The following is a 27,899-nucleotide window of genomic DNA, read 5'->3' as shown; positions in this document are numbered from 1 at the left end:
CTGAACATGAAAGGCCTTCTTTCAAGTATGTCAACTGCCTGCAGCATCACTTAGAATACAGAGGCCGCCGTGCACAACTGGCAGTGGCTCCTACATGCACACATCCCTTCAGCTCCCATAAATTCTCCCTCATGCCATAGAGATTTGAGTAGACTAACGATTGCAAGAACTGAATTAGGAAAGGCTCTGTTGCGTTGAGCTTTTTGGTGTTAGCTTCTGTGTTGTACCCATCTCTGCTATTTCTACTTGTTTTTTAAAAAAAACAAACCAGTTTGAACAAGTCCTCAGTATTCCTCCATTCCTGCTTTACTCAACTGTGTGCCATTTTTAAAAAAAACATTTTTTTTTATCTGTGTCCCTCCACCCTTGCTATTCTCAAACTTCTACCATTGTTTGAGTAGAGGGAGAAGTGAGAAACTCTTCCAATCCTTAGCCTCCTTATGTGAGAGAGATAAAGAGCCCTCAAATCTTCTATAGCACCTTCCCACAATCCTGAATTTCACTCCTGGTACCATGCGTTATCTTCAGCATGAAGTTCCAAATTCAGTGCAATAATTTAGAAAATATATTTTATTAGCATGCAAATACCCACATGTGTACAACATCCATCAACTTAAACTAACATTCTCTAACTTAATAAACTAACAGCCTTGCTCTTAAAATCCTATTCATCTTAAAGATACAGTAGCATATATTAGCATCAGTTGTGAGTGCAAAGAAGGCTGCAGAACAGGAGACAGGTGGGAACGGGGTGATCTGTGCGCAATGGAGAGTTGTGAAAAGTAAGGAGGCGGGGAAAGGAAATAAAGGTGAAAATGGGAGAGCAAAGGAGGTTGCAAAAAGAGAAGGGAATAGCAGGCTTGGGAATGGGGTTAAAGATGAAAGCAAGGGGGTGAAAGGATCTGAAGACTAGGAGGGGATGATGGCTTCAAAGTTGGGTGGAAGATGGAAAGAGTGCTTGGTGGGTATGCGGGAGATTACAATGGGTGTGGTCTATGTGCAAGGGAGGTTGCACAAAATGAGGGGGTCAACTATAGACATGGGGCTGAAGGTGAAAACAGGGTCACAAAGCAAGGATGCAGAAAAGTGGCTTCAGAAATGTGGTCGGGAAAGTGAAAAGTGAGTTTAGAAGTAGCGTGGGGTGGGGAGGCCTTTTTGGCAGCCCCTGGTGGACAAGGGAAGGGGGGCCTGCAGGCCATGCTGTCCTGCAGTGCCCTTGTGGAGATCCTCCATGGCCGACTCCAAGGAAGGGAGTCCGTGCTGCACTGCTTTGATCCCCCAATGGTGGCAGTGGAGGTACGGCTGCTCTGGAGCTGCCTCCCGTGTGCCACTCACAACAGCAGCGGTAGACTGTTGCTCCCATGCTCACCTGGCAGAGTGGAGCTGAGCACCACCTGCCTCAGCAGCCATGTAGTCTGCCCTGCTCTCCTGCTCCTCCTTCACTGCTGCTGCTACAGTAGTGCCTCCTCCTCCTCTCTTCCCACCCCAACACAGCTGGCCGCCTCTCCCTGCTGAACAAGCCCCTCACTTCGCCCTACGAGCTCTCAGTCCAGTGGCACCTTCTGCCACCAGGCCACTCCTACCTGCTAAGGCCAGGCGGGGGCTCCGGGAGCCACTCTCCCCCACCCCACGTGTACTCTTCTTCTTGGGCTGCATTTATTTACTGGCTTCACAGGAGGCGTGAATCATTTTTGCTAGAAGCCTTCTAAAATAATAATGATGATAATGATATCACTATTACAATTCTTAAAACCCCTCCTTTTTATCCTGACAGGGATTCAATGTCTATGTTGTTAACAAAAATGCATACATATGTTTGTGTATTATTTTTTATAAATAAATATTTTAAATATAATTAGTTTAATTACATTTTCAATTAAATATATTAATTGTGTGTTTTAAATAATATTAACTATATTGTGAACTCTTTAATTTAGAATATGGGAATTTAATTCAGTGCACAGCTCACAGGTTTTGTATCAAAGTACTTTTATGGCCCACTTGGTCTGAGATGTTAGACCTCCATGCTCTAGGGGATAAATGGAGGGGGAATAATGGGGGCATGGGGAGCAAAGTGGGCAATGATGCAGCCCCTAGTAATAACATACTAGCCAAAAATTTAAAACCTACATACTGCTCCACAGTACTTAAAGTCTGTTTTGGCATGTGTTGGCCCGTATGTTATCTTGTCTTATTTTCTACAATTCCTAATATTTGAGCAAAGCTGATAAAATGCTGATAATCAAAATTAATTTATTCCCAGCTGGGTATAAATTAGTAAAGAAAGTTGCAAAAAAAATAGCCAACTGTATGTGTTCAAAGTCATATGGGATTCTTTTTGATTTTTAAGTGAGTTTTGCCGTGTGCTGGGTTACCATAGTTTTAAAATTGTTTGGGTTTTTTTTGTAACTGCACTGATTATATAGGTGGAGCTAAAGCAGAGAATCACTGTCTTCAATTTATAAAATGTGTCTTAAATTTGCACTGAGTCCACAGAGTAACTAAGTTGAATATAATAAGTGTCTGAGGGTTTTAGTCTTAGCAGCTATTTTCTAGTAATGTCAGTAGTTTCCTATGAATATTGTATGGATGTATGGACACATTTCTCTAATAGGTGATATTTTTAAAGTGTTTTTTAAAAAGTTTTTTCATTTTTGAAATATCAATAGTTTGAAGCTCATATGCCCTGAAGAAGAAGACGAAAATATATGGAGTAATTGATTATACAGATTTTCATTTCTGGAGAAAATGAGAGGCTGCAAAAACATTTCATAATGTCACATTTAGCTGTAGGAGTAATTGTGCACATTTTCTCATTCAGTTCAATTCCAAAAGTTCTATATTTCTATTTCCTGAATGTCTAGAAATCAAAGCCAAGCCAGATTGAAATCTAAATAATTGTTTAAAATACATTATTTCCAGTCTTGTCATCTCAGAGATCGCTTTTGTATTCAATGCGGTATTTTATAAACACTCTTCTAGTGGATAAGAATTGTCACAAGTTAACATTAAAAGGGACATTAAAAGAAAAAAAGAGAAACAGAATAAGATGCAATCTTTCCTAAAGCAAAGCAGTCCCCTTGAGTCACCAACTTGCTCTTAGGAAATAAAGGCTTACAATATACCAAGGCTGCAATCCAAAACCCCAATCCACCAGAGTGGAAAGGTTCGGTTGAGGCAAAGGTGTCCATCCAACAAGCCTTGTTCTGCCAACCTCCGCCACAGCATCTCAGTGCTTGCCTGGCAAAGGATCTGTTTGATCCTGAACCAGCACTGCTGCCATCACATGATTCAGCAATGGACCAAATCCAGATCTCTTTGTTGCACTAGCAATGTAGTGTAGCAACATAGCCTTCTTGCCTCAACTCACTAACCACTGACGTGGTTGCTGCTTTGAAAACCACAGAGAGGTGGCCTTTTAAGTCCTACAAGAGAAACACATCACTTTCAGGCTGTTGCTATTTTGAAGTCCGATTAAATCACATATTGGCAAGTTCAGGCCACACATTTAAGTTGATTTGGAACTCTCACACAACAAACCTGCTTCCCCAAAAGCTTGGCGTTACTTATTTATTTAGTAAATAAGTGAAGTGAATGAATGCATTGGAAAGTGAGTGATATATGGTTTTCAACATTGTGATATATTAACAGCTAAATATCACAATATGCTAATATACCACAATGTCTGGAATGTATCTCAGATGTTTGTTTCTCCCCACCTTAGGGGACGAAAAAGCAGCTGAGAAACATTACTCAGACCTACAGCTGAGCAAGCCTCCATATGGCTCCAGCTCACGCAAGAGGGAGGGGTGGGGCTTCCTTAAACTGCTCAGCTGGGGAGTGGGAAGCGAGCCCCCCCTACTGCTCCGGCTCACATAAGTCAGAGGGGCACAGGAGCTTCCTCAAAAGTGCAGGCAGGCAGACAGGCAGACGGAGCCCGAGAAGGTGCACGGCCAGAACCTTCTCAGGCTCTGTACACCTGCCTGCTTCCACCTGGGCGGGCTCCCTTTTCCTCCCCTGACCGCTCAGGTGGAGGCAGGCAAGCAGGTGGAGCCTCAAAAGGTTCCAGCCAAGCACCTTCTCGGGCTCCATCTGCCTGCCTGCACCTTTGCACCTGTCCGCAAGCAACTTGAGCTAGGAATACATTATGGCTTCGGGGCCATCACCATGTATTGCCAGCTCAAAATGTCTGAAATCAGTATTGCGATCTGAACGCCATACTGGTTTCAGACAATTTTCCAAAATATCATCCAGCCCTACTTGGCATAGCATCATATAATAACCACTAGGTGTGCCATCTATGCAGGGCCATGGAGGATGAGGCCCCCCTCAATATTCTGCAGCTAGGTGGGTCCCATCAAGCACCTCCCAGGCTGCCACTAGGCCCCACTGGGCCTCCTCCCACTGTGACATCACATGCACACTGCACTGCCATGTTGGGCAGAACCCGGTGCACCTGATGACCACGTACACAAATAGGATCAGATACTCAATAAAGATGTAATCTGGAAGTGACCTCTGACAATGAGATTTAACCCAAATAAACCCCACACTATTTTGTTTATAGCCAGGCAGTTGGGAGTGTTTGGAATCACCTATTCTAGGCAAGGATCCATCCCCACTATGACTTGATGTATACATGTTGATAGCATTTTGGCGGGGGAGTCCCTTCTGTTTTCTATGGAATGCTTCCATTGCTTCAGGTAATTATGTATGGACAAAAAGAAAAACACTAAACACAAACAAACAAAAATCCAGAATACACATGTTAGTATATTTTGCAAAACATTATTCCACCAGCTAGTAAAGTGTTTACGGTGTGGGGAGGCCAAATAAAAGACAAAAATAAATACCTGTTGAATACCTTGGAAGTAGGAAGCAAAACTGTGAATGTCTGAAGAAGAAAGATCTGCGTGTTGATAAAATAAGCAAAGAAGAAAGAAAGCAATTAAAGAAGAAATCAATCAATCAAAGAAGAAGAGATTAATTAAAAAAACAGGTTGGGGAAAAGAGAAAAACAGAATGTAATGCAAAAGAAGTGAGAATTCTACTCATCCTTAAGGCATTTCATGGACAGAGAGACGAGTGAGGAGAGTGTTAATTGGAGACAGTCACTGACAACTGAAAAAAATAGTGTGAACAACTGCAGGTAATTGTCCATAAGCAATGTAGATTCTGTCCGATATTGGCTTCAAAAGAGGCTTAGACAAATTCATGGAGGCTAAGGCTATCATAGCTGCTAGCCTTGATGCTCAGCTCAGTGCCTTTACAGCTGGAGGCAATGAGGTTTCTGAATACTAGTGGCTGGAAACCACAGGAGGGAGAGGGCTCTTAGGCTCAGATCTGGCTTCCTGGTTTTGAAAAGTCATCTAGTTGGTCACTGTGAGAACAAGATGCTGAACAGAACGGGCCATTGGACAGATCCTGCAGGCTCTCCTCATGTTCTTATGTGGAGATACAGACTGAGCCACAGACTGAGGGAGAAACTATAGCAGAGTAAATATGGTAGGAAATATTGCATAACGAAGAACAGAAACCTGCAAAAGGGGGGGGGGGAGAGAGGGAGAGAGAGGGAGAGAGAGAGAGAGAGAGAGAGAGAGAGAGAGAGAGACACGGAATGAGAATGATGAAGAACAAATTTGTAAAATGTATAAAGATTAAAACACTAAATAAATAAGGAAATGATACACACAGACAGTTAGAAAACTATGGATAAGGTTTCTCTGCTTAGAGAAGTTCAAAGACCAGAATTGTTTCAAGTTAGAAAAGGAAACTTAACATGAGGAAGGAGCATTAAAAGATAAACACTCTGTGTGCAAACACAGTAATCCTGCGAAGAAAAAAGCGATGACAGCTGTGCTTATATTGAAGGAAAGATTGGGGGGGGGGAATGAAAGGGAAAATTTGTAGAAAAAAGCATTAAGAGCCCCCCCCCCTTCACGGTAGCAACATTAAGGGATTAGGGTGTGTTGAATTTTTCAAATTTCAAAAATTAGGGGTGTTAAAAAGTTTTAACATGACTTGGGAATTTAAAATATGTTTTGGTTAAATTAATGCAATTTAGTTTTACTTGGTAAATAACCACATAAAAATATTGGCTATTTTGCATTTTTGTGGAATTCTCAATAATTTTAAACTTGTCTTATTAAAAAAGTGTGAAAAAATGTGTGTAAAATTGCAGAAAAATCATTAAAAATTATTGTCAAGTAATTTTAGTTATATTGTATATGCCTGAGCATAACAAATATGCCAAAACGCGGAAGTGGCAAGAGGAGAAGGCTTGCTGAATATAAGCAGAGAAGTAAGCAGGTTGCATCAAATGCAATTATTTTCTCTGTTGATGATAAAAAACCCCCCACAAATAGCTGATGAGATGGAAGTTATGAACTGACATTAGGAAAACCAAGTGCGCCTTCCACTTCTAAGAAAAATAGAGTACAATACAGTATAAGTACATAAAGTTGCTATGCAGAGCATCAGAAAGGGTGCTGGCCTGCTTGCCACAGCTGCCATCACCACTGCTACCTTTATGGATGCTGACTTGATGACTGAAGAAGAGACTGGTAGTTGATCACAATAAAGTCAAGAGGGCTCAACAAAAAATTATGAAATCCCTGGACCAGGAATTGGATTATCTTTGTCAGAAGGGTGAAATTGACTGTGGCTGAAAGCAGACAATTCAGTTCAGCAGTTCCCCAGTATCATCACAGAACAGCAGTATTCTGTGTGCAGATCACTGTGAACCAAGTATCTCCACCACTTCACTCTGGAGAAAGGCTCAAAAAGAGAAAAACCAGCTGAAGTTATTGCTAATAATCTTGTAGATTTCATGAAGGGCATAGGTTAGATCTGATAAATTATTCTGCCCTATTTTTCTTATTTGACTATGGAAACCACTCCTGTGTTGACTAGTATCTCTTCACAGCATCCAATTTTAGGCTGGATTTTGCTGTACTTCGGCTGAACTTTGATATCTGTGTGTCTTTGTTTAGTCTTAAATCAATGGTTTGGCCAACAGGAATTTGTTCTTGGAAATGCAGCCATTACAGTCAAGTACTCACACAAGTGGTGCTGGAGGAGACTCTTGAGAGTCCCATGGACTGCAAAAAGATCAAACCTATCCATTCTGAAGGAAATCAACCCCGAGTGTTCACTGGAAGGACGGATCCTGAAGCTGAGGCTCAAATACTTTGGCCATCTCATGAGAAGAGAAGACTCTCTGGAAAAAAAGCCCTCTGATGTTGGGTAAGATTGAGGGCACAAGGAGAAAGGGATGACAGAGGATGAGATGGTTGGACAGTGTTATAGAAGTGACCAACATGAATTTGAGGAAACTCTGGGAAGCAGTGGAAGACAGGTGTCAGGCAAGAGTTAGAAGTTTCCAGTTTTCTCAGAGGGAGAAAGCATTCCCCAAGGGGGGGAAGAGAGCAGTGAATCTAATAGAAGGGAGCAAGAGGAACAACAGGGAGGGAGCGGCTGCTCCCAGGAAAGGCCAGGGTTCAGGAGGGGAGATACAGGCCAGCTCTAGCCAGAAGGTTAGAAAAAAGAGCGGGAAAGCGAAGGGAAGGACGCCTTCGCCATTTTGAGGGTGGCTGGTCACGGAGAAGCAGAGCTCAGAAGGGATCTGAAAGAAGTGACTCTGAGGAAGAATATTTAAGAACCGTTTATAAGATTGTTTCGTTAATACGCAATAAAAAGTGATGAAAGAACAAGAAGCGTTTGTGTGGTGATCTGAAGAGGACAACGACCAGGCCTGACAACAGGAGTGCCTGGTGTGCTCTGGTCCATGGGGTCATGAAGAGTTGGACACAAGCAAACGACTAAACAGCAACAACTCACACAACAAAATGGACACTGTAATAAGAAACCTCCCATATGACCAGAGATAACCAATTACACAAGAATTACTGGGGAACATTCCAGAATTAAACATACAGTAATGCATAGCTTTCCAAACTTTTCATGTCAGTGACATGCTTTTCAGACATGCATCATTTTAGTCACACAGTAATTCAGTTTTACTAGCAAATCAGAGGTTAAACAAATCCCTTTCCAGCCCTGGGAGGAGTGCAGGGAACATTCATGTGACACACCTACACACAGCATTGACAGACTAACGTGTCGTCACACAAGTTTGGAAAGCTGTGCAGTAATGCATTTAAGGACTCTCAATTTCAGTAAACTAAATCACGATACTTAACATGGCCCTGATAAGAGCCTCAAAAATGGCCCAGGGTCCCTTTTTACACTGCCCCCTTTCTCAGAGGTTCTCTAAGAGGAATATGGATGACCAGAGAGGTGGTTAACTGTGGGATGGAGTATAGCGGATTTTGCTTAGTTGTCCAGCACAGCCTGCTTCTTCTTTATCTGCAAAGCCATGGCCTTCCCCTAGTTCCAGTGAAAAGCTCTGCATTGCTAAAGAATTAAAAAGGAATGAGGGGGAATCTGAAAATCTTCCATTATTTTCCTGTTTTATGATCACATCATTTGATTAATTGCACATTTGATGTTTGATCCATGAACCTCCCATTGCACTGTAAAGTTCATATTAACTTTTTATCAAACTAAAGCAAAGCCCCATAATTTTATCTAATATATGTTATCAAGCAAACATCATTTTAGAAATACAAATTATCTGATGAAGAATCAAAGGTATTTCAGAGGTGTAATTTTAATAACCTGCCCTTTTCAATTACTTTGGGGGTTTAGATTCTGAAATAGCAATGCTTTGAGCTTTTGTGTTCAAAAATGTGTTAATATTATATTAAAAGCATGGTTGAGCCATCAAACTGATTTCTTTTCTACGTAGCCTAGCATTACAGCTCAGCCCATATATAAGCCCTTCAGAAATCAGCATATACTAATTTTAAGTATCCTTAGATCATTTACAAAATAAATTATTCTACTGACAAATCATGCACTGAGTTAAATTCTGCTCAAGGAAACACAAGCATGTATTCAGAAGAGGTATTCTAGTGTCCGAGCAGTTATACTACGGTAATAGTAGGATTACATTATTAACTCATGAGATTAAATGCCCCTAGGGCACAGCATACGTACATCATTTTAATGTGTTCCATTGGTGACAAAATAGCCCAGAAAGCATAATGCTTTGCAAACATCATTTAGCACCACAATGAGTTTTGCAGAAGCATCTCCAAATACCAAAACACCTTGCCCACACCTTGTCCCCAAGGTCATCAAGTACTATTAATCCATGGACAGAAAGGAGGAACAGGACTGGTGGCTTAGCCAGTCTAAGGGAAGAGGTGGCAGAGGAAACAATGTTTGCTGTGTGGAGCAAGGGAAGCAGGCAGACACTACCCCAGGGGAGGAGAGGCCAGGCTCTAAGGCTCCACGGCTGCGAGGATCCTCCGCTGGAGGGCGGCTCCTTCCCCACCCATCTCTTCCCCGCCAGTCCTGGCCTGCATCAAGCCTGGGGCATGTGGCCTCTCCATCCTTTCTCTGTCTCCCTTCTTCCAAGGGGAAAAAAATAAATAGGACAGAAGCTCTGTTGTGCCCCGGCTTCTTCGAGGGGTGGCAGGTAGAGGCATCTTCAAACCCCCTGTGGGTGCATTGCAAGGGAGGGAGAAAGGCTGGGAAACTGTCACTTCTTTAGTGCCTAAATCCTTCAAAATGGGAAGCAGTGGCTTTGTGGTGTCTATTCTCGGACACCTACTGTTAGTGTACTATTCTGAAGTCAGCCGCAAAGTCAGCAGCAACGGCACCTTGCTACTAGCAGTATATCACAGCTTCTACAGCCTACATATAGTAGGGAATGGGCGTAGCCAGGGGGCAGCTGCCCTCCCAATCAATAAAAATACTCAACTGGCTGTGGTTCTGCCCCCCTAACAAAAATCCTGGCTATGCCCATGCAGTAGGGGTATTTGAAATGAGAATTGTCAAAGTGATCCACAGTTAAAAGTAGAAGTTGGCAAATGTGTCCTCTTTTTTGCTCTTCAAAATATGGCATCCCTGGCTTGAAGTAACTTAGACATTGAAATGAATAAGAGAATGAAAGAGTAGTCCCTAAGCTAAATAATAAATAATAGTAATAAATATAATAATAATAACAACAACAAAATGTTTTGAATATTTCTGTTCTCATCCTGAAGCAAAGTTCTTAACCTGATGTACTATTTCTGGGTTAGCGGAGTCTGTAACCTGAAGCATATGTAACCTGAGGTTCCACTGTACTGCTTAGGTTGCACTCATACACACCTATATGAAAGTAAGTTCCATTGAACCCAGAGGTACTTCTGAATACACATGACTAGGTCTGTGCTATTTCTGTTCCATAATTTTTCTACAGAAATTGAGCAGGACTCTTCTGGTGTTCATGTTTCCTAGATTAAAACCACCATGGGTGATGTATAAATGTGTATTTGATTCTGACCTTCTTAATCAAAACAGCATTTTTCTAAGTTTTTACCATATTTGGAATCTTTATGATAATGTGATAAAAGGCAAAAAGTGGGAGAAAATGAAGTAAATTTGTGGGTATAAGTGTCTGCGGAATTGTAGCGATTGAATAGCAATTTGCGATTTTAGCAATTGTATGGTACTTTTTGTGGGCTTGCAAGATCAAAGGCTTAAATTGGCTCAGAGTTACAATTCTACCAACCGCAGCAATTTTCAGCGTGTAACCCAATTTTAAGGGAGCGGCTTATATTCGGGCATTGTCTCTTTTTCTCCCACCCCCAAGAATTTTAAAGGTACAGCTTATTAGCGGGTGCGGCTTATATTCAGGCCAATATGGTATTTTTGAAAGCTGAATGTCCAATGGGGCCTCTGCAGCTTCCAGCCAATCAGAAGCCACGCTTTGGTTTACAAACATTTTGGAAGTCAAACGGACCTCCGGAACGGATTCCATTCGACTTCCAAGGTATGACTGTATTTTCTTCTCATGCATGAGAGCTACTACCATTTTTACTACATGATGATGGGAATATGTTCAGGAATAGAATACATAATGATGCCACTTTTATGTTCGTTGGGACACTTTTTATATGCACTGTCCTCATTCTGGTTCAGAACCCACAGACTACTTGAAAAAATATTTAAGAGTTTCAACATACGTTTCTTACATATGTAAGAGTTTCAACCAGCACTTTCCTTTTAGAATTAGCTAAATAACCTAATCATGAAAGTAACTCTAAATATACAGTATTAAAAGGCAGATACATGCCTTTATTTCAAGTTGTTATGCAAATTCTGAATTCAGGGACTGTTGGCCCCCTGTAAAACTAGCCCTTTGCTCTTTTCACATTCCTAGTGCATTCTACATAATTTCTTTCCGACATGTTCCCTTGCTCTCTCACCTCTGCTAAAGGATCGGCAGCCAGTTCTGTAAATTAGCTTTTCTTTCCCCCCAAATTATTGCCCCTTATGATACAAAACATCTATTTCTCCATTTATTCATTTTCGAGATCAACCTGAAACACCCCAACCTGTCAGGCAGATTAGCCACTTGCCGTCTTTCCTTTGCTGGCAACATAAACTGAAAAAAGTCTCCTATCATCTCCCAGTGCAGCTGACAGCAATCTCCCCCCTCCCTTCCTTTAGGACCTGGTCCTGTTGAACTCTCTAAATACGCCTTGAGTAATTCTGAGTCTCTGTAATATTCTGTCTCATGTTGAAATTTGAAATATGAAAGCCTTCAACTGCTGTTTTTCAAATAATTTCACCACATAATTCTACATATGTACCAAGACAAGATGAAAAATAATGAAATAATTTCCATGCACTTTACATTTATAAGTAAATGCTTTATACTGAAATGCATAACTCTCATCTCAAATGCTCTGATTTTAAGATGACTTTAAATTGTCCCCATTGTGAGCTTGTGTGCCCCCCTTATCCACTTTTCCATTTCCTGTCTGGGATTCTTCTAGCCAGTCACATACAGATTATGTACAATTGCAAATGCACATCATGAACACCTGGTATTTGCTTCACACCAAACATTCCGGGCAAAAAAGGAAACAGCAATGTTTGACCAAAGGAAGCTGTTGAATGCATATAAATTAATTACAAAGGGCTACACGATACAGCAGAAATGGGTTTATGAAAATATGGCTGTGTCTGTGCTCCTCTAGAGTCATGCTGTATTATCCTATGACTCATTCAGATGAGTCTTTCATCCCACATTCCCCTCTAGGGCCTACTCAATATAATCCAGCATTTCTACCAATATGTGAAATTCAAGAGAAGCAGTAAGAGAAGGGCAATGACAGGAGAACTGATTTCCTTGATTTAATAAAAAGAAGAGTTGCTAAGATGGGCAGGCACCACTTGTTTCCTTTTCTTCTCCCTTGTTATCATTTCACTCTGTCCCTTCTTCATCGCATTAATTGCTCATGTCAGGGTCTTCTAATTCAGAATAGTAATCTGCAATCTCTTTACGTTCTCTAAGTGAATGGATGGTTGCTTTAGAGAGCAGTTACACTCTCCTGTGTAGGTTTTGCTGAGGCTCCCTCCCTCTTGTCAGCCCTTTATAGCTTTATCTGCAGCCAGTGGCGTAGCAAGGTTAGGTGATACCCAGAGCAGGAAATTTCTTGTCGTCGTCCCCACACACACATACATTGAAATTATTAAAAGAAGGAAAAATAAGATAGTGTACTTACAGTTGCAAGTGTTATTTTCTGGTTTATTTACTTAACATTGTGAGCATAAGCACTTAAAACATTTTTTCCCTAACTTTGTTCTCTGTAAATTTTGAAATCACATCATCAAAATCAATTCCTTTTGCTACTGTTTTCAACTGACAAGATGGCGAAGCCAGAGAGCTTGACTCATAATGGACCTAAGATAACTCTTGATTAATTTTTGTTTTGAAAAACTCCTCTCACATGATGTCTAGCAATGTAAACTGATTTTTAGAATAACTATTCAGAGATTTGAATTAAGGCTCAAAGCAAACAGGAAATTGCCCTAAAAATGGCAATATATATATATATATATATATATATTTGCTTTCGTAGATTTTCACGGGTACAGGAATGCAGGTTTTGGTGTCCTCGGGTGTCTTCCCGTGTAAAAGTTGGGGTGTCTAGGCGACGTTTCGACGAGGTCTCACTCGTCATCTTCAGGCTGGTGCTTTCGGCTTCTTGTTACTGGAACAGAGCGGGATCTCAATGTTTGAGTTCCTATAAATACTGTAGAGGGGGTGTGGTGTCTAGCCTCCAATGTTCTGGGCAGAGAGGAAGTTCCCAGGCTAGTGTGCCTTTTCTTCTTTTGTTCCTTAATTACTTGAGAGATACCTTGAGTGATTTCTTGAGTGATATCCTGAGTACCACTTAGGTGGGTCATTAGGTGTGGATTAGTTGCTAAAGTCTTTGTGTCTTGACCTCTTGAACTTTGTGAAGAGTTTTCCTGAGAAGATGGCTGTATTGCACTTAGTTGTGCTTTGGCTTGGCTTCGTGTATAGGGGCGAGCTGTGGTTTTGTGGCTTGTGTCAGCCAGATCTGTGTAGGGATTGCAGGGGGGTGCAGCATCCGGAGGTGCCACCATGGATTGGCTACTGGATGGTGTCAGTAATTCATCTGTGGAGAGGGTCTGGGTTTGGGTCTGGTGTGGTTGATTGGTGTTGGCGTTCTGTGTGCCTCTGGATCTGGTGTCAGTTTTTGTGGAGAGGGCTAATTTCCAGATGTCTGGCAAGCGGGATGTGTCGTCACGCTTGTTCATGTTGTGAGGGTGTTTCTCTATCTCGATGGCTTCCATGATTATTCTCTTGTGGTGATGTTCCGTGTTAAAGAGCAATTTGGAATCTGCAAAATTAATTTCGTGTCCTGTTTCTTTCATGTGTTGGAAAAGAGAGGAAGTTTTTTCTTCTTTTTTGACGGCATTCTTGTGTTCTGCGATACGTGCATTTATTCGTCTGTTTGTTTGTCCAATGTACGTGGCTGGGCAATAAAGAAACAATAAAGAAGCAAAACCTACATCCTAATGACCTACTTGTGAGCTTCGATGTTGTATCTCTCTTCACACAAGTGCCCATTAATGAAGCCTTGACAGCTATTCAAAACAAATACAATCCCCCCGAATACATCTTGGACCTGACCAACCACTGCCTAACCAACACGTACTTCATCCACAATGGACAAAGATACAAACAGATAGAAGGAGCACCTATGGGATCACCCCTCTCACCGGTCATCGCAAACCTGTACATGGAACACTTTGAAACCAATGCTTTAGACAAGTCAGAACACAAACCCAAACTTTGGCTCAGATATGTTGATGACACCTTTGTAATTTGGCCACACGGGAAGGAAAAACTGGATAGCTTCCTCACACATCTCAACAACTTACACCCCAAAATACAATTCACTATGGAAATAGAAGCCAACAACCAACTTCCCTTCCTTGACGTCCTAATCTACAAAAAACCTGATGGCTCCCTAGGACACACTATCTACCAGAAGAAAACACACACCAACCGCTACTTACATGCACAATCACACCACCACCCTGCACAAATAAACTCCGTAGCCAAGACTCTCATCTCCAGAACCAAACGCCTGGCTGACAAAGACCACTTGACAACTGAGTTACAGAATCTCTCAAATGTGTTAATTGCCAATGGATACCAGCAAAACAGGATTACGAAGCTAATCCAAAAGGAAACACCCCCCAAAAACCAAAACACAGAAGAAAACAATGGCATGGCCCTCCTTCCTTATATCAAGGGCACTACAGATAAAATTAGCAAAATCCTCCATAAACACAATATCAAAACAGCCTTTTGCACCAACCAAAAAATAGCCAATATCCTCAGAAACCCCAAGGATAAAATCCAGTTGGAAAACCAAGGGATCTATGAAATACCCTGCAAAGTCTGCCCAGCCACGTACATTGGACAAACAAACAGACGAATAAATGCACGTATCGCAGAACACAAGAATGCCGTCAAAAAAGAAGAAAAAACTTCCTCTCTTTTCCAACACATGAAAGAAACAGGACACGAAATTAATTTTGCAGATTCCAAATTGCTCTTTAACACGGAACATCACCACAAGAGAATAATCATGGAAGCCATCGAGATAGAGAAACACCCTCACAACATGAACAAGCGTGACGACACATCCCGCTTGCCAGACATCTGGAAATTAGCCCTCTCCACAAAAACTGACACCAGATCCAGAGGCACACAGAACGCCAACACCAATCAACCACACCAGACCCAAACCCAGACCCTCTCCACAGATGAATTACTGACACCATCCAGTAGCCAATCCATGGTGGCACCTCCGGATGCTGCACCCCCCTGCAATCCCTACACAGATCTGGCTGACACAAGCCACAAAACCACAGCTCGCCCCTATACACGAAGCCAAGCCAAAGCACAACTAAGTGCAATACAGCCATCTTCTCAGGAAAACTCTTCACAAAGTTCAAGAGGTCAAGACACAAAGACTTTAGCAACTAATCCACACCTAATGACCCACCTAAGTGGTACTCAGGATATCACTCAAGAAATCACTCAAGGTATCTCTCAAGTAATTAAGGAACAAAAGAAGAAAAGGCACACTAGCCTGGGAACTTCCTCTCTGCCCAGAACATTGGAGGCTAGACACCACACCCCCTCTACAGTATTTATAGGAACTCAAACATTGAGATCCCGCTCTGTTCCAGTAACAAGAAGCCGAAAGCACCAGCCTGAAGATGACGAGTGAGACCTCGTCGAAACGTCGCCTAGACACCCCAACTTTTACACGGGAAGACACCCGAGGACACCAAAACCTGCATATATATATATATATATATATATATATTTGTATTTACCTTTTAGGCTGTGTACCTGTTTCAGCAATTCACATAAGCCTCTAATAAAAATATCATCTACAACTTCCATAATCCCTAGCTAACAGGACCAGTGGTCAGGGATGATGGGAATTGTAGTCCCAAAACATCTGGAGGGCCAAATTTGCCTATGCCTGGCCTAATGATAGAACCACCTTGTGCTAGTTAATGTCACCCTATACAGCAGCTGCACCTTGAGTTCATTGATCTTCAGTACTTAGCAAGTGAATATAAAGTAAAGCACCAAGCACCAATGAACAGGGGAGGCAAAGGAATGTAGCAGCTCCAGCTCACGCTCCCTTGCTTTGGTGCACAGGTGCGCGAGGCTAGATGGAGGAATAGCTGCCCTCAAAAGCCGCTGCGCAGCTCTGGAGCTGGCCAGGTGAGGCTTGGGAATGGCTCACATTGCTCCTGGGAGCAGCCTCTAGGGGCAGAGCCTCCTTAAAATGGCAACACTTAAAAGGGCAAGCGGGATTCTATGGGTCCCACCAGCGTTTATTTGTGCAAAAGGGGCTTTGGATTCAGCCAGCATGTCACCCCACCTCATGATGGCACCCAGGGTGGACTGCCCCCCCGTCCCCCCTTATACGCCCCTGTCTGCAGCTTGAGGTGAGCTGGGATTTGAAATTATCTTCAGAATGATATGGAGTGACAGTGCTAGTTTAGCTTCAAAATATCTGCCTTTATATGCATAATTCTCCCACTTGAAATTATGGTAGTGTCACGTTCTCTGGGGACGCAGGTGGCGCTGTGGGTTAAAGCCTCAGCGCCTAGGGCTTGCCGATCGAAAGGTCGGGGGTTCGAATCCCTGCGGCGGGGTGCGCTCCCGCTGCTCGGTCCCAGCGCCTGCCAACCTAGCAGTTCGAAAGCACCTCCGGGTGCAAGTAGATAAATAGGGACCGCTTACCAGCGGGAAGGTAAACGGCGTTTCCGTGTGCGGCTCTGGCTTGCCAGATGCAGCTTTGTCACGCTGGCCACGTGACCCGGAAGTGTCTCCGGACAGCGCTGGCCCCTGGCCTCTTGAGTGAGATGGGCGCACAACCCCAGAGTCTGTCAAGACTGGCCCGTACGGGCAGGGGTACCTTTACCTTTACCTTTACCCGTTCTCTGGCCCTGATGCTCCATGAGGTTCAGAGGCAGATTTGGAGGCCACAGAAAGCACTTCAAGTCTCTGCCCTCTGGATATGACTTACCACTAGAACTTGACTGGACCATCAGACTTGTCTTGCCCCATCCTTGCTCTTTGAGATACAACATAGAATTAGAAGAGATTAGAATTAGAGAATTAGAAGAGATAGAATTAGAGGAGATTAGAAATGCAATAAAAGAATTAAAAAGTGGGAAGACACCGGGACCTGATGGACTAAGTGCAAGGTATTATAAAGAATTGAAGGACATCCTACTTGTCCCATTAAAAGAAGTTATGAACAACATTCTATTAAATAGAGAAATACCAGAAACTTGGAAAGAAGCTTACATCACTTTGATACCCAAGCAAGATTCTGATCTAAATCAGGTTAAAAACTTTAGGCCGATCTCGCTTTTGAACAATAATTATAAATTATTTGCAAACATACTAGCAAACAGGTTAAAAAAAGTATTGAAGGAACTAATACATAAAGATCAGGTGGGTTTCCTGCCAGGTAGACAAATGAAAGACAATATTAGAAATACAATTAATATTTTGGAATACCTGAATGCTAAGAATGACAAACAAGCGATGTTAATATTTGTGGATGCAGAGAAGGCCTTGGATAATATTTCTTGGGAATTTATGTTAAAGAATTTTGAAATGATGGAGGTGGGACAATCATTTTTAAATGGTGTTAAGGCTATATATATGGATCAAAGAGCTAAATTAATAGTTAATAATGTGACAACAGAAAATATAAAGATAACTAAGGGAACAAGACAAGGATGTCCTCTATCACCTCTGTTATTTATCACGGTCCTGGAAGTGTTTTTAAGGGCAATTAGAGGTAATGATCAGATAAAAGGGGTAACGGTGGGTAGAAAAGAATTTAAGGTTAAAGCCTTTGCGGATGACTTAGTATTAACTTTGGAAGACCCCATGAATACGGTAATAGAAGTGTTGAAAGAAATGGACCAGTTTGGTGAGTTGGCAGGATTTATTCTGAATAAGAAAAAAAACTAAAGCAATTACTAAAAATATAGATTCGGAGAATGTAAATAGATTACAGCAGCAAACTGAAATAGAAGTGGTAAAGAATGTTAAATAATTAGGAGTTTGGTTAACCCCCAGGAGTATTGACCTGTTTCAGAATAATTATATTCCAACATGGAATAAGATTAAAAGGGACTTAGAGGTGTGGGGAAGAATGAAATTGTAATTTTGGGGAAGAATTGCAACGATAAAAATAAATGTGCTACCGAAGATGTTATTCTTGTTTCAAACAGTTCCAGTAATCAAAGGGGCAGCGATTTTTAAAAATTGGCAACGAGAAATTTCAAGGTACATCTGGCAGGGTAAGAAGCCGAGGATAAAATTTAAGATATACACGGACGCAAAAGAAAGAAGAGGCTTCGCCCTGCCAGACTTGAAATTGTATTACGAAGCATCTTGCCTCTGTTGGTTGAAGGAATGGATGAAATTAGAAGGCACGGATGTGTTAGATCTTGAAGGTTTTGATAATAGATTTGGGTGGCACGCGTATTTGTGGTATGACAAGAGACGAGTACATAAGGTTTTGAAAATCACATTATAAGAAGGTCTTTGATGGAAGTGTGGGATAGATATAAAAACTTGTTGGAACAAAAAACTCCATATTGGTTGTCGCCATTGGAGGCGATAAGTGTGAAGAAAGTCAATATGACAGGGGGTTGGGTGACATATGAGAAGTTAATGAGTAAAAGTTTAGGAAAATGGAAAATGAGACCATTTGAAGAAGTTAAGGACTATGTGAATGACTGGCTGCATTATTTTCAAATTAATGAGGTGTTTAGAAAAGATTTAAATCAGAGGGGTTTTGCTGACAAAGAATCAAAATTTCAGACAGAAATATTGAATAATGATTATAAGAATTTAGCAAAAATGTATAAGATATTACTGGAATGGTGTACGAAGGATGAGGAGGTAAAATCAGTTATGAGTGACTGGGCCAAAGATATAGGGCATAATATACAAATGGAGGATTGGGAAAGACTTTGGAAAGAAGGTTTAAGATTCACTGCATGCACAGTTATAAAAGAAAATGTTATGAAAATGATGTACCGATGGTATGTAACACCTGTGAAGTTAGCAAAAATGTATAAGATAAGTAACAAATGTTGGAAATGTAAAGAAAAAGAAGGTACCTTTTTTCATATGTGGTGGGAATGTAAGAAGGTAAAATGCTTTTGGGAAATGATTTATAATGAATTGAAGAAAATGTTGAAATATACATTTGTTAAGAAACCAGAAGCATTTTTACTTGGCATTACAGGTAATGAGATAAATAAGAAAGAAAAGAAGTTATTTTTATATGCAGTGACAGCAGCAAGAATATTGATGGCCCAGAAATGGAAACATGAGGAATTACCTACGATAGAAGAATGGAGAACTAAAATGATAGATTATGCAGAACTGGACAGAATGACAGGAAGGTTCCGGAATCGACGAGATCAAAGATTTACTGAAGATTGGGAAAAGTTTATCCAATATATGCAAAAACTGAGTGATAATAAAATTATGTTTGTAAGCTTTAAGGAAGCTCTGTGAGGGGAAATGGTTAAAAGGGCAGAAATGTGTAAAAAGTAACAATAGGAAGGAATGGCAGACAAATTGAGGGAAGTCAAAAAAGAGAAGTATGATGTAATTAAGATGTATGGAATGTATAATTTTGTTTTTGTATTTGAAAACTAATAAAAATATAATATATATAAAAAAGAGATACAACATCTCTCTCTTCTAATTACATGTGCCCTGGCTTCACCCCAGCCTCCCCTGGGAGGACCTGAGGCAGGCTGAGGCCATGTTTAACAAAAATGCAGTTCTTCATATAGGTGATCCATATGTCTGGCATAGTATATAAAGGCTGTTAGCCTGTATGCTGCCCTGTATGCATGACTCAAGCAGCAGTTTTGCTGGTTTGCAGCATTTGTATGGGATGAGTGTTTTAAACATTATGTGGGATGCATGGAATACTTCTAGTTAAGGACTTAGTTAAGGACTCTAGTTAATGAGGCATAGTGGAACCAAATATATCACAGTAAACCTCACACATACACACACACAAACCCCTGTGTCCTCTGCAAGATCAATGCTATTAAATGTTTAGATGTCATCAGGTTGTGTTACATCTCTTGCAAGTTAATGGAACAATAACCAGCTTTCCTTCTACGTAAAAATCCAAAGACCTTAATCTGCCTTCAAGACAAGTGCTATCAACACTGCAACTTGTTGGAACATGACACCTGCCTGTTTTTTGGAGCTTAGGTTTCTGATAACAGGATAAAGTGGACAATGGATATTACTACTTTTTTCCACAACTTGCTTCAGCACAGTGTATCTACGCAATCTCAAAGTGATAGTCCATCCTTACAGCCAGTCTAATGAGCAGTTTAGGTAAAAGGAAAGGAATGAGTGCAATCTTATTGACTACATTTCACATCCTAATCTATTTGTCACACTGATTAGGAAGTGAATCATTGTAAAGTTGTAGATGAATCTTTCTTGTTCAGCAATCTACAATGAGATTGTCAGACTAATGGAACCTCACAAAGGGCTTAGGAAAGAGCGAGGGAGAGAAATTTTTCTGATATGCCATTTAAACAAATGCATGCACTATTAAGAATATGAAGGCTGAACCTTTTGAGCCATTTGCTGACAGTCAGGATAATTATGAAGCAGGCGAGCTATAAATGCAAGAAGTCAAAAATGGCTTTTATAACAAGTTAAGATCTCAGTTCGCCAGTGAACATTTATGTTCATTTCCATCAGTAATCCTATGTTGTTAGTAAAACCAAGTCTTTCAAATGGCAATTCTAATATGAAATTCTAGGTTGTTTAATGAACAGAATGAAAACACAACAATTAGAGGGACTTCCGGTCAGTGCCAGCGATTAATGGCGGATTCCCTCTGAGCTCCGGAGGGAATCGGCTCTGTGGGACTGGGTCTTGCTGCTGCGGTGAAGCGGGGACCCCAAAAAAACACAGGCGGTGAAGCCTGTGAGCGAGGAGACTCGGCGGGCACCATTTGCGCCCCCCCAAGCCGTGAAGGAGCCTTTTTAAAGGCTTCGGAACGGGAGTGGGGGAGCGGCGCGGTGCTGAGAGTTGTCTACCCATTCCGTGGAGTGAAGCCGCACGGCCATTATCGGAGAGCGCTGATTTCTTCCTGAAAATTGGACTCTAAAGCAACTACCCGTGAGTAGGTTTAATTGATTTAATTGGAACAAAATCAGAAGAATTTTGGCACCGAAACGGGAAAGGTATAAACAGGAAGTCTGCCTTTCCTGCCTGTAAATAGTCTAAAGCAAAGAGACTGTAAAGCTAGTTATAGATAGGTAGCCGTGTTGGTCTGCCATAGTCAAAACAAAAAAAATTCCTTCCAGTAGCACCTTAAAGACCAACTAAGTTCGTTCTTGGTATGAGCTTTCGTGTGCATGCACACTTCTTCAGATACACTGAAACAGAAGTTACCAGACCCTTCTATATAGTGAGAAGGTGGGGAGGGGTATTACTCAGAAGGGTGGTGGGAATGGGTGATTGGCAGATAGCTGTGATGAGCCTGTTGACGACTCTTAATGACTGCAATAAGTCTTACAGGAAAAAGCAAGGGGTGAGAAGGTGAAAAATGGCTTTGTCATGTATAATGAGATAAGAATCCAATGTCTTTGTTCAGACCAGGTCTCTCCATGGTTTTAAGTTTGGTAATAAGTTGCAATTCAGCAGTGCCAACAGGGTCCTTCAGCTCTCTATATTGGACAAACAGGCCAAACCTTACGCCAAAGAATAAACGGACATAAATCTGACATCAGGAATCACAAGACAGAGAAACCAGTAGGAGAACACTTCAATCTCCCAGGACATTCTATACAAGATCTCAAAGTAGCTGTTTTACTACAAAGGAATTTCAGAAATAGACTGGAAAGAGAAGCTGCTGAATTGTAACTTATTACCAAACTTAAAACCATGGAGAGACCTGGTCTGAACAAAGACATTGGATTCTTATCTCATTATACATGACAAAGCCATTTTTCACCTTCTCACCCCTTGCTTTTTCCTGTAAGACCTATTGCAGTCATTAAGAGTCGTCAACAGGCTCATCACAGCTATCTGCCAATCACCCATTCCCACCACCCTTCTGAGTAATACCCCTCCCCACCTTCTCACTATATAGAAGGGTCTGGTAACTTCTGTTTCAGTGTATCTGAAGAAGTGTGCATGCACACGAAAGCTCATACCAAGAGACTGTAAAGCTGTAACTTTGAAAGACGTTCTCTTCGAAAAAGAGTAAATCCAGCATCAAAAAAAGCGGCTCCCTTCCTGTTCATTTATGTTCATTTCCATCAGTAATCCTATGTTGTTAGTAAAACCAAGTCTTTCAAATGGCAATTCTAATTTGAAATTCTAGCTTGTTTAATGAACAGAATGAAAACACAACAATTAATAGAAAGATAAACAAAACAAAAAAAAGAAAGAAAGAAGAGTTTACAATGTGCTAATTTTCCATACATTGCTACAAAATTAGCCATGTGGTTAAACATTAAGATATTCTGTGAAATGCAAATAAACTGGATCACATGCAACAAATGACCAACAATTGCTTAAGTCTTGCCAAAGAAATGAGACTGTCTTATAACAGTTCTTGGTGTGGGTTTCCTCCACTTCCATGGTCTACTAACATGCATATACTCTAGGATTTGTACTTGTGACAAAGACGGTGCCACATTACTACTGCAAGCTATCTGGCAGGTAGCATGTACCTTTCCAAAGCAGGAGGGCTGCTTGCTGGGCTCTGAGAAGCAGGTGGGAGGACTTTGGGACCCTGTCAGAGTTCTCCTGCCTACTTCCCAAAGCCCAGCAATCAACCCCCGCCCCTAATTGCTTTAAGTGATTATGCCCAGGAGCATAACCCTTGTGTTGAGTTAGCTATCTGTACATGTTGTACTTCAAGACATCAAGCAACTGGCATATCAAGTCTTAGAACCAAGACACATACTGAAATGTACAAGTTCCTTAATTGGCTGTGATGCAAATGGCAGCCAACAGGTAGCTGAGAGGGGAAACACAGTGGATGTTACCAGCTATGAACAACCTTTGGGAAATGGCATGCTTGGAAGAGGTTTACAACACCTTCCCTCCCCACACATGAAAGTCTATCATTTCAGCCTAAAAGAAAAAGTGAGGGCCAAAGTTTGGCATAGCTATAATAATGGAAAAGTATCATGAGAAGTATGTTACAAAGGAAAAAGATATCTACAAATTCAACAGAAGTCAGAATATACTATTAAAAAACAGAAGTGTAAAAATTGAAATTGTTCCTGATACACTAAACAAAAACTTGTCAAATAAGTACCATCTTTCTTTTCCCCATGGAAGATCCATACATTGTAAAGTTGCATAACAATAAGAAATTAAAGAGGCACAACTTTTCCATCTTCTGCATTTTAGGAAAAGTTGGTGTGTTTAATTTCTACCTGTTGTGAAACAGTTAAAGAAGGCTCTCGTTAGGAAAAAACAGAAGACATCTAGCAACCTTATCCACAAACTACTTGTGGCTGGTATGCAATACCCCTCAAGTCATTTACATTTCAAAGCGCTTCACCAAACAGCTGGGCTACTCCAAAGTAAGGAAATGGTTTCAGGACTGCAGCCTCTGAGTGAACACAGGTGCAATGCACCTACATCTGCTACACTGTGCCAAAGGCTGTAACCCAGCCAGAACAACTGCTGTACAACATGCAGTTTCTTGAGCTTGCATAGCAGTACCATCTACTGTCACAAGGTATATTTCTTCATTCTAAGACATGGCTACTACTTGCAAAGAGTATACCAAGAAACTATTATACTAATTTGGGGCTGCTTAAATTAGTGAAGGTTGATCTACAGATCACCAGATACACACGCCAGTCCCTTATGAACTAGGTTGTACATCTTAGGACAGCACATCCGTTAATAATGCAATATTGTCTTCATTATATCCTAATGTGAAGCAGAAGCTCAATGAACAGATAATATGTCAGCTCTTGAAATCTTAGATGCCATCCAGGTAAATGTCTCCTGGTGTAAAATTTCAAATTAAAAATGTAAGTGCTTGCATCTTATATGACTGGCTAGCTGTGTTATCTTACCTTTGGTTCCATTGAAATGAAGCTGTGAGTACCTCTACTTGAGAGAACTGACCTTTTAATCGTTTTACTATGGTAGAAGTGGTAGTAATCCTTCAGTGCTCCAATCTGTAGAGAGGGGGGAAAGTGGAGAGGGAGAAAAGAGGGAGGTTTAACTTATTAAAAACAGTTTGTCTGGGTTTTTTTTTTTAAGAAAACCAGCACTATAAATTATGCAATTTCCTGCTGTTTTACTTGATCCTCAGCGCTAATCTTTCAAAAGGACATATGATATGAAATGGATGGACTGTCCTCATGGCATAGCTGCATAACCATATATTATAACTGAGCTGCTTATTCTGTCTGTCTCTATCTTTTTTAATGTCTAATTTATATGCAGCATTTTAAGTAATTTTGTACAAATTATCACCCAACTATTTTCACAAAAAGCATAAAAATAATCAGTCTCTCTCTCACACACACACACTCTTTTCTTCCAAGGAGCTCAAGGCGGCGTACACGATTCTCCTCCTGCCCAGTTCATCTTCACAACAACCCTGGGAGATGGCTTAGGCTAAGAAATGGTGAGGTGGTAAGAAATCTCTTACCAGGGTCAGCCAATGAGCTGCATGGCTGAGTAGGGATCAAGCCCCAGTCTCCCAGGTCATAGTACAACACTCTAATCATTATGCCGTATTGCTATCCAGTACGCTCAAGGAAATTTATTGTAAAAGGTACTATATTCAGCTTTTTATATCATTAGTTCACAAAAGAAAATCCATCTGAAGTATCACAAGGAATAAATTCTATTAGAACTTTAGATTATTCCTTTTATTAAAAATTAGGAAACCAGCACACATCTTTTTAAATGAACATTTTTTAAAAATTATAGATTCACTTTAGATATAATTTAAAAAATAAGAATACCACTGACAATTCCAGCATTATAAATATTCAGACCTTTACAAAGCATGAGGTTAAAAGACAAGCCTCGGGGGGTTGAAAGCCTCCATTTCAAACCTATATAACCCCTGCTTTAAAACAGTTGTGTTGGTTGCCAATTCATTTTCCAGCTGAATTAAATATGTCCACATTAGTGTTTAAAGCCCTAAATGGCATTTGAAAGACCACCCCCTTCCCTACAGAAACTCTCTTGTGTTAAGATTGGCAGTAGGAATCCTCTTCCATCATTTTTACATGTTCAGGTGGTGGCAGTCCAGGAGAAATGCTCTCTGTGGCAGCCCCTAAGCTGTGGAATTCTCTCCCTGCAGAATTCCAAAGTATTCACTATATGCAGAAACCAAACCATTTCTTCCTCATTTTCTTCACTCACAGGTTTGGCATAATTTTTGATATTTAAACTGAACTCCTTTTGCAGTCCAGTCCAGTTTACCAAAAGACTTAACACACTGGAGGATGGGCAAGAATTGCAGGCACCAGGTAGGTGTCTGACAGTTATGACAGCACAGTTGGTGCTGTAAAGCTTGCAAAGAGATAGCAATGTGTGACTACCTGCTATCCAGTAGTGGTTCTCCTAACCAATCTTTGTAGGTGATCCTATTAGAAAAAACTATTGAAAAGGAAGTGCTCTCTTATAGCATCATAAATATCAAGTTATACAACTATCTAATCTTATAGCAATAAGCAATATAGGTTTCACTTCAATTGGCTACCTAACAAGACATTGCCTGTGGGCACCTAGGCACAATAACTCACAATCAAGCAAAGGATTTGTGCTTATAGGCTCAGCACTGACAAAAGCCCCATTCAGGAGTTCATGCTCCTCACACATAACCAAAAGCAAGGGGAGGAATTCAACGTCACACTCTCCTGATCCTTCAGTCACTGCAAGCATTTCTCCTCTCATTCTCCCTCTCTTGACCCTCCAGAGAGGATCTGGGGGCAGCACTGGGGGGGGGGGAGAGCGAGGAGCGACATTGCACTAGCAGAAGCCCCTGTGCTAGGTTCCACTAGCATGCTGGGTTAATTGAATCTGGTCCCCTAAGAGCAAGAGTGTGCTGTCATGAACCACCTGCTCCACAGGATCCTCTTTATTGCGTTAACAGCCCTCAGTGAGATTGAGAGCAAAGGTCTGAAGCAAGGAGCTTCTTCTACTCTTGAAGGCTCCTCAAGTACTTTAGGGTTTTCATTTGTGTGGGGAGCTTCCACATACTGTAGTTATTAAGCCAAAATATTCAATGTAATTTCATCTTCTATGTGCCTCTCTTTAATTAACACAGATCAAAGAGGTTCTACTTTTTAATGAGGAACCTTTACTCCACCCCAATGACTGGAGTTATTGTAAAGCTATAATATTAGAGAAAGAAATTAAATTCTTTTTCAAATCCATTACTTGATGCATACAAAACAAAATGCACTTTCATAAAAAGAAAAGGAACTGAAAGTTTTCTCCGGGCCGTTCAGTGTTTTAACTGCTTGCTGCTGATTTAAGAATACAGTGTGTTGTTCTGGTGCAGTTCAATATGGACTTACTTATGTACAATGCAGCAATACTCAAAGAAGAAACAGACAACTCTGGTGCTCAGAACTAATGTATATACTGCAGTGACACCAGGCTGCCCCCAACTTTTTTTTTTTTTTAGGGGGCAGCGCATGGCATGTGGGTGACACGGCATGCATGTGGCAGGTGATGTCACACACCTCTTGACATGTGCAGGCCAGTGCAGCCTTCTATTAGGCTGTGCCATTCCCCACAGTCTCCAGACACTACACAGGCTGGCGCAGCCTTCCGCAACATTGCACCAGGTCCCCTCAATATTTGGGGGGGGGGCTGAGCCCCCTTCAAACAAATATTGAGGGGGCGGAAGACACTTGGCGGCTACAGGTAGGGAGGGGCAAGGGAGGGGTGGGGTGCAGGGATCTTGGCTCAGTGTGGCAGTGGGAGGGGCAGAGGCAGGGTGACTCTGTCTCTTTGCGCTGTACCAGGCTAAGTTCCCCACCCCTCACCTGCCCCCTTACCCCTCCCATTTTCCTCTTGGTAAACATTAGAGACCCACTGTGTTGGGAGGCCAGGAGAGCCTTATTGGGTGCAATATTCTTAACAATGCCACCTTATTGGGTGCAATATTCTTAACAAAAAGAATGATAATATTGAACTTAAATTTATGATTACAGCCTTAACTGCTACATATTCCTTGAGTAATTTGCTCAAAAAGCTAGATGGGCTATATGTTCCCTGCATCTCTTATCTTTGTCTGAATATTTGCGTAGCTAATTAATGATTATGTTGATAGACCGTTGTAACTGTTTAAACTCAATTTGCAAACTACTACTTGGGTACTTGAAGCCTGCATCCGAATATTAGAAGAATTTCAGCATTCTGCAGCTTGGCTGCTCTTGGCCATGCACACACCTCTCTCTTCTCTGTCATTCTCTCTTCTCCAGCTCTTTACCTTCTTATTACTATGGACCCCATGCTTTCCTAAAGCTATGTACACACTTCCATTTACTCTGCATCAAGTGCACTTCCACGGACGGTTTTGGAAGTGGTATACACACAACGTTAGTCACAATCCATATCTATTTTGTATCTCTCTTGTCATTTTTTAATATACAAAATACTGCATTTTTCCCCAAGCCAACTTCGATCCGAATTGAGAAAAAGAGCAGCTTAGCTGCATTTTAAGCTGGCCATGTACACCACCTCATGCCCTGGTTCCAGTCCTGCTTGCTGATCTCTCTCTTGTGAACTCTTACTCTTTTCACTTCTCTTCTTCCTGTGTATTGATTTTTTTAATACTCTCCTTAAATTTAACAAAACTCTCAGGGCAGGGCACAACAGTCATAAAAATAAAATAAAATAAAAG

At 41.2% G+C, this 27,899-nt stretch overlaps 1 protein-coding gene across 5 annotated transcripts in view; it reads right to left on the bottom strand.

Moving 5' to 3' along the window:
- LOC310826723 (proprotein convertase subtilisin/kexin type 5-like) overlaps window positions 1–27,899 on the bottom strand; it is a 165,458-nt gene that overhangs the window by 118,860 nt on the left and 18,699 nt on the right. For 4 of the 5 annotated variants that reach the window (XM_083701929.1, XM_083701931.1, XM_083701928.1 and 1 more), the window contains one exon: window positions 24,097–24,201. In XM_083701929.1, coding sequence (XP_083558055.1) covers window positions 24,097–24,201 — 105 coding nt within the window. The remainder of the gene's footprint in view (window positions 1–24,096; window positions 24,202–27,899) is intronic. The other variant, XM_083701932.1, reaches the window with a different exon arrangement.

Source organism: Podarcis gaigeae (genome assembly GCF_964106915.1).
Source record: "Podarcis gaigeae genome assembly, chromosome: 11".
NCBI classification, from domain to species: Eukaryota; Metazoa; Chordata; class Lepidosauria; order Squamata; family Lacertidae; genus Podarcis; species Podarcis gaigeae.
The sequence above is the reverse complement of the archived record's forward strand: the minus strand, read 5'-3'. Positions and strand labels throughout refer to the sequence as shown.